The sequence below is a fragment of the Coregonus lavaretus genome (assembly GCF_964263955.1).
Source record: "Coregonus lavaretus genome assembly, contig: HAP1_SCAFFOLD_4078, whole genome shotgun sequence".
Taxonomy (NCBI): domain Eukaryota; kingdom Metazoa; phylum Chordata; class Actinopteri; order Salmoniformes; family Salmonidae; genus Coregonus; species Coregonus lavaretus.
Window position 1 is genome coordinate 46,631 of NW_028160818.1, and position 7,665 is coordinate 54,295.

Sequence of the window (7,665 nt, forward strand, 5' to 3'; positions counted from 1 at the left end):
CTCTCTCCTCGACTCCCCAAAACTAATTGGAGAAGATCTGAGGTGATCTTCACCTCCAATGTGACCTGAGAGGATGCGAGGAATCAAGGAAAGACCTGAGATTCACCCTAGTAGATTGGCATTCTACCGACGGGTAATGGAACCACTAAAACAGTCACCATCTCAAGTCAATCCAATCAACCCCCACAGTTTAAAAACACACAATGACACAATGAGCACATCCAGAGTTCAAGGGACAGATATTTAGACAGTTAAGCAGTTGAGATTAGTATGAAATTGTAATCAAACAGAATTACAACATTGACTGCTTGATAGTACAAAACTGTTAAACTTAGTCGACAACAACAGAATAGTCAACATGGGATGTTTGGGCTTGGAACCCTGATCTTGCCTATATGGGAGATAATTCAGTGTCTAGACACCTCTATCATATTCCTGTGCTGTTGTTTTTCTTCAAACTGTTATAACAGGTTCCGATCTTGAAAGAATTCCATATGGCAACTCAATAATTATTACAGCTGAATAGACAATTCTTTGGTTTCGGTTTCTCCTCCTCCTCACTCTCTCTCAGTGCAACTTCAGTCAGTGGTGTGACATCATCAGCGACAGCCAGTGAGGTTGGCCGTTCATGGGTGTATCCAGAGATACGAAACGTTTTGAACGTTGCAGATAGAAATATAATTAATAGCGCTGACAGGATTCCCTGTTCCATCTGACACACAATCATATCGGTTCTACACAATACATGTATTTTTTTAACGTTCTGTAACATCACATCTTCCTGAACAGACCCCAGGTCACAGGTGAGCAGCAGGTGTCTCTGTAGTGGTCTTGCTGCGACCCGTCCCTGCCAGCGGTCGGTCCCTCTCCTCCCACAGAGTCACCCCGTCACACGCACAAATCTGCTTGGCGTTCTGGAACAGGCCAGCGGAGCGAGCGATGATCCCACAGGCCAGCCTGTACCCAACGAGCACAGAGCAATTTATACACAGACAGAGAAAGAGGGGGGGGGTAAAGAGCGAGAGAAAAGAAAGAGAAACAAAAAGAAAATATCAGCACCAGTGCATTTTTCACTATAAATGCAACTTAATTAATTCAACTTTTACCTACAGTACGTCCACCCAAACGCTATCCACATCTCGCCTCTACCATGAGCTCACCTCTGGCCGGAGTTCCCTGTCAGTTTGGAGAGGGGGTGAGCCCCCCTTCCCAGGTCATCCTCTCCAGCATCCACCACCAGAGACCGACCAATCACGTCCCACACCTGCAGGAAGTAAAGCAGGAAGTGACAGAGGAGGGATAAGAGTGGCTACTGTCAATGGTGTTGGTACCGCTGACCAGTGTGCTGTGCTCAGTATTCAATTGTGGCTAAACCTCCCCTCCACTTAGAAGTATTGTTCTAGATTACTCAGTTATCTCCATAGAGTTTAGTTGTAAATTCTTGCAATTGTGTATTCCCCAACCCACTATAACAACATGTACTAAATGCCTTCACTGTAATTACACTGTACCTGCCTATGTCACTACCCATGTAAATACATAGGTTTTAGACCATAAGGGGTAGGGTGTGTTACCTTCAGCTCAGGGTCCTCTAGTCTGAATGAGGCTCGACCGTCTGGTCCGGCCACAATATTCCCTAGATCACCTACATGCTGGAAGAAAACACATTTAACTGAATATCACAACCAAGACCATGAATATCACAACTATGAATATCCCAACCTTTTGAAAAGGCAAGAGTGAACCAATATCAGTCTAATCAATACCTAATCAGATCAATCCTATTATATCATCTCTTTGAGATGGTAAAAAGGTACTTCCTGAAAGCCTAACATCTCAGAAAGAAAGTACCCCAGTTTCACAAGGAACTAAACAGAACTATACAGTGTAGCCCTACTCTAGAAGAAGTCAAGGAAACTGTACCCTTTCTGGGTCCTGCGGGGCACCATGTTGTTTCCCATAGGGGTTATAGTGTTCTCCACAGCTGTACAAACACACAGGCAGAGAGAAAAATGAGTAATCCACTCCCATGATCCTCTGGGGCAAGCAGGTGCAACTGTGACCTCATCATGAGCTGCAGTGATGCAATCATAAAGCGACTGATCTATTCAAGGGTTATTTTAAAATTGACTGAGAAAACTCTGAAGGATGTAGAAAATTGTGGGCAAAAAAATGCATACATCCAGTACTATACACTATGACATTTCTTACATATTATGAAAAATACCTCTACACTAAAATCCACAAATAATGAATATGATTTGCATTTGGGTTGACAATATATCATGTTTCGCACATGCACACACACAAAGATCACCTCTGGCAGTCCTGTGTGAGGTCTCCCAGCGTGTGGACGTGGAGTCCGTGGGCGCCAGGTTCCAGACCATCAATGGTCCCGTCGATCAGACAGCGCTCCTCAGACAGCTGGAGGAACCGTACCACCCCCTGGACAGGACCACTACCGCCCATCATGACCACCGCTGCACCCAGGTCTGATACACACACACACACAAATATTTGCATAGAGTACACACACAGACACACACAAAAACTTTGCATATACAGTACACACACACACACACAGTAGAGTACACATACAGATGCACATATGCTGCCAAATACACCTGTGACGTAGGCCTACTAATAACTTAAATATTGGACAGGAGGAGTCTGTAAATGTGTGTAGGCATTCTGAAGTCACCAAGTGGTTCATACACCCTCAGGGTGACTGCTACCTTCTTAGGCCATGGCACAGAGATAGATATCACATCTTTATACATGGCCCATTATGGCGCCTGTGAGCGCAGAGCACAGGCAGCGCCATTGAGGCCATCTCCATTTTTAAGTAGTCCATCTTCTTCTTCTACTACTACTTCTATGAGTTGGCAGACAAACTGAAAAGGTACACACTGCCACCTAGTGTTTCCTCACAAATATAATTCATTGGCTGATCCCTCCTGCTGACCCGGATGGAATCATGTGATCCTTCCTTAACCCATAGGAAGTCCTATGGCAACGTCCATGCCAAAATGTGTTTTATCCATCTAGAGTCATCTACCTAACTCTATGGGCCGTGGCTGTGTCTGAGTATTTCGGATGGAGCCAATGCTTTTCAATGGGAGTCATCCATTGCCGGTTGAATGACAATGGAGATGATTGTCCAGCCAAAAAAACACATATAGAACTTGTCTGAAAAAAAGTAGAGATGAGTTGTACTTTTGACAGACAAAAGCGGACAATGATGTACATCATATACGATTTCATCCCTGTTCATGCATCTCAGTGTGCCCGTACCCGGTTCTGTTCCTCCAATGCCCTTTAGTACTGCCCTGCGCCCAGTGCTCTCTATGAGACCCTGCACCTCATGGGATGTCAGAGAAGACTCCACCAGAACCTCCTCCTTCCCCACGTCTATCTTCACAGACTGCACTCCTACACACAGAATAAAGGAGAGGAGAGAGGGATGTAGAGAGAGGGAATGAATGAAGGAGGCGGTAACAGAAAGAAAGGATGAGGAGCGCAACAGAGAGAGAGAGAGAAAAAAGAGATGGAGGAGGAGAAAACAGAGAAAGAATGGATGAGGAGAAAACACAGGGGAGGAATGAGTAAAATAAAAGCGAGATATCCGTCACTGTGACAAATACTGCTGCCATGTGCGTTAAATGCTTTAGATGGCTTTTAGTTGATTCATATCTTGGAATGCATGGAGGGGCCCAGTGGTTTCGTTCCAGTGTAAATTATGTTTACCAAAAGCATGAGCGGCCCCTGTATCAGCCTACTGAATGGTAATACAATAATAATAGCTCAGTAAACAACAACAACATTCATCATTTGTTCTAATGTGTTACTATTGATCATAAGCCTAGGAGCAATACACAACTGAGTTAACAACGAGTATTCTATTGTGCACACTAGCAAAAGTGTAGTTACTACCCAACTACACTAATAACTCATTTGAGTGCTGGAATGGAAAGGTGAAAAAATTTACCTGGTGTTCCCTCCAGTGCAGCTCGGACTTTCTCTGCACAACTGTCACATGTCATCTGCACTGCAAACTCCAGCTGTACGTAATAGAGAAATAGTGAGCATTTAACTAGCTAGTTAGGTCCTCAAAGTACAGTCAGTATAGCTATCAATCAATAGCTGGGGTTACTTTAGTTTCTCAACAATGCTGCAATCAATATCAATTGTTGATGATACAATAGTTAACAGGCACCATTTGTATTTGTATTTATTATGGCTGTAGTACTGTGCGCCTCCCATAGTCTGTTCTGAACTTGTGGACTGTGAAGAGACCTCTGGTGGCATGTCTTGTGGGGTATGCTCAGTTGGTAGAGCATGGTGCTTGCAATGCCAGGGTTGTGGGTTTGATTCCCACTGGGGACCAGTATGAAAATGTATGCACTTACTAACTGTAAGTCGCTCTGGATAAGAGCGTCTGCTAAATGACTAAAATGTAATGTAAATGTGTCTGAGCTTTGTGCCAGTAGTTCAAACAGACAGCTCGGTGCATTCAACATGTCAATACCTCTCACAAATACAAGTAGTGATGAAGTCAATTTCTCCTCCACTTTGAGCCAGGAGAGATGTACATATTCATGTTAGCTCTCCGTGTACATTTAAGGCCCAGCCGTGCTGCCCTGTTCTGAGCCAATTGTAATTTTACGAGGTCCCTCTTTGTGGTACCTGACCACACGACTGAACAGTAGTCCAGGTGCGACATAACTAGAGCCTGAAGGACCTGCCTTGTTGATAGAGCTGTTAAGAAGCCAGAGCAGCGCTTTATGGACAGACTTCTCCCCATTTTAGCAACTGTTTTATCAATATGTTTTGACCATGACAGTTTACAATCCAGGGTTACTCCAAGCAGTTTAGTCACCTCAACTTGGTAAATTTCCACATTATTCATTACAAGATGTAGTTGAGGATTAGGGTTAAGTGAATGATTTGTCCCAAATACAATGCTTTTAATGACGATACATTTCAATACTAATGATTGATAGCTAGCTACTGTATTACAGACAGTCAATATCCGGTTACTGTGTAAGCAGTCTTACTAAATAAGTATTTGTTTACATTCAGTATTGACACGCAGTGTTTTCAATAAGGCAAGGAAAACAAAACGTACAACTTCTCATTTGAAGAAAGAATATTAACAGATTGTTCAAACCTTCGTAGTTCTGTCTGTATCCATTTTTGTGCCGCACGCCATTGTTTGACCAATAATAACAGAATTTACTAGAAAATGTCTTACATTTCCCGAAACAGACACAAACCGGGAGAACAGCGCCGCCATCTTTATGAGGTCGGTAAACTGTATTCTGACAGTCATCGCCACCTAGTGTCGATTGTCAGTCACTGCGTAGATTTGGTGTTGACTTGTTATAAAAGAATGTGACAACTACAAACAAATGTATGAGAGGGGAGTTTACTCACTGAGAATAGGAGTTTGTCCAAAATGGCACCCTATTCCCTATATACTGTAAAAGTAGTGCAATAATTCATATTTTAAAGGCCTTTCTGTCTGCATCTGATGTTTATATTTACATTTAGATTATTTAGCAGATAAGTCGCTCTCGACATGAGCATGTAAGTCAGTTCATTCAACTAAGGTAGTTAAGAAGACAACCACATCACAGTCATTTCAAGTAAAAACATTCCTTAATAAAGGAGCTATATCAGCAAAATCAGTGCTAATAAGAAAAGACGAGTGCAAGTGTTAGTGCAAGAAAGACAAACACAAAAGTAAGGTGTTTGTTTTTTTGTGTGGTTGCTATGGGTTCAACCAAGATTTAACCAATGTTATGTTGAAATTATATTACATTCTTTCTCTATGGACATGTAGGCTAGCCTGCAGAATGTTTAATCAAAACATTTCTGTAAAACCCAGATAGTTTTAAACCAACCCACTGGGCAAAGACTGGTTAAATCAACCACACCATTTCAACAAAAAAATGTAATGTGATGACATTGAAACAATGTGGGAAAATGATTGGATTTGAAAAAAAGTCATCAACCTAAGGGAATTTCGTGAATTTTCACCCAACTTTTAACCTAAATCCAATTAAATGTTTTGTTGATTTCAGGTTGAATTCAGGTTAGTTGACAACTCAACCAAATGTAAATCAAAACTAGACGTTGAACTGACATCTGTGCCCAGTGGGAAGTAGATAATCCCATAGAATCATTGTGGTAAAAAATCTATATGGAATATAATTCCTATCTGTTATATTAAGGCATATCTGAAACGCTGGCAGTAATATGATTCACAGTAAAGTAGAACACATCAACATAACCACTCAGATTGAGATTGAGAGTATGTTGTACTGTACTGTATGATTAAGCATTGACCTACCTATCTTAGTGAGATGTGCAGTGGATCTATAGGATTGCATCCCAAATGACACCCTATTCCATATGTAGTGCAGTACTTTTGACCAGGGCCCAAGTAGTGCCCTATATAGGGAATGAGGAGCAATGTGGGACACAGTCCTAGATCTATACAGAAGAGGATCACTATGAAGATTGCAGTTGAGTTATTAATGATGATTGCTTTCCCTGCCCTGCATGTGTAGTATATAGATGAGTGCGTCCCAAATGGCACCCTATTCGTTATACAGTGCACTACTTTCCACCAGAGCCCTATGGGCCCAGGTCAATATTAGTGCATTATAAAGGGAATATGGAGCTATTTGGGATGCAGCCATAGACCCCAGTCACCAATCTCAATATTATTACCCATCCTGCAGATTACAGGCCATTAGATTCCCGCTATGGGGATCGCACCGCTGATGATCACTACTGAGACTTCAACACGCCCCGGGGTCAGAGGGGAGCGGGTTTGATGTAGTGTATGTTTGTGTGTGTGTGTGTGTGTGCGTGTGTGTGTGTATGTTTTCATGGGGTTGGGTGACAGGTATATCCATTGGTATGAAAAAGGTGGTAAAGTTCTGGCCAAGAAACACTGATTGGTCTTCACTATACTTGGTACTGTGGAACCTGTCCTCAGCCGAACGTCTACTCAACTCCAAGCACCATACAGATCTTGATTTGATCGCTGAGAAATTTCCTGCATGGCAGGAAATGCAAATTTGTAGTGTATTTGAGTTTTAAAAAGGATTCTAAAGATTGTCATTTCCACTTAGAAATGTCAGACTTGATTTGCCCTAACAAAAAGTGTATCAACCCCTACAAAAATGTCCATTAGTTGTAATCCATATAATAATTCACATTTCTTGTTGCTGCACAATTATTTTCCTGCTGTAACAAACTGTCTCTGCTCCAACACTAATACACAACACTAATACTATGTTAATGACACACATGATACCAATACACTCGTTTCTTAAAGGAAAACAGAGCACTCAGAATACTTCTGTTAACATATAGGTTGTGTCCCAAATAGTACCCTATTCCCTATATAGTGCACTACTTTTGACCAGGGCCCATGGGGTACTATAAGGGGATAGGGTTCCATTTGGAACACACACATATCCTCCTTTCCTTGCCAGCTCTTCTGTTTTTACCTTTGACCCGTTTTCTGTTCATGGCCACTTCAGGTGGCGGTTGGAGTGTAGTGTGTGTGTGTGTGCATGTGTGTGTGTGTCACTTTAACTGGCAACTCTGGCACTCCCTCAGCTCTGCCTGGTGAACTGCTCCAGTTGC

General features: G+C 42.3%; 1 protein-coding gene across 1 annotated transcript; it reads right to left on the bottom strand.

The window, feature by feature from the left end:
• Positions 1 to 222: 222 nt before the first annotated feature.
• LOC311121416 (copper chaperone for superoxide dismutase-like) lies at positions 223 to 5,312 on the bottom strand. The gene is made up of 8 exons (XM_084195912.1): positions 5,171 to 5,312; positions 3,989 to 4,061; positions 3,295 to 3,432; positions 2,318 to 2,492; positions 1,924 to 1,984; positions 1,575 to 1,652; positions 1,161 to 1,264; positions 223 to 957 (listed from the first exon to the last, which is right to left on the bottom strand). The coding sequence occupies exons 1-8, from the start codon at positions 5,294 to 5,296 to the stop codon at positions 798 to 800; spliced, it is 915 nt and encodes a 304-aa protein (XP_084052038.1). The 5' UTR covers positions 5,297 to 5,312; the 3' UTR covers positions 223 to 797.
• Between the last annotated feature and the right edge of the window lie 2,353 nt (positions 5,313 to 7,665).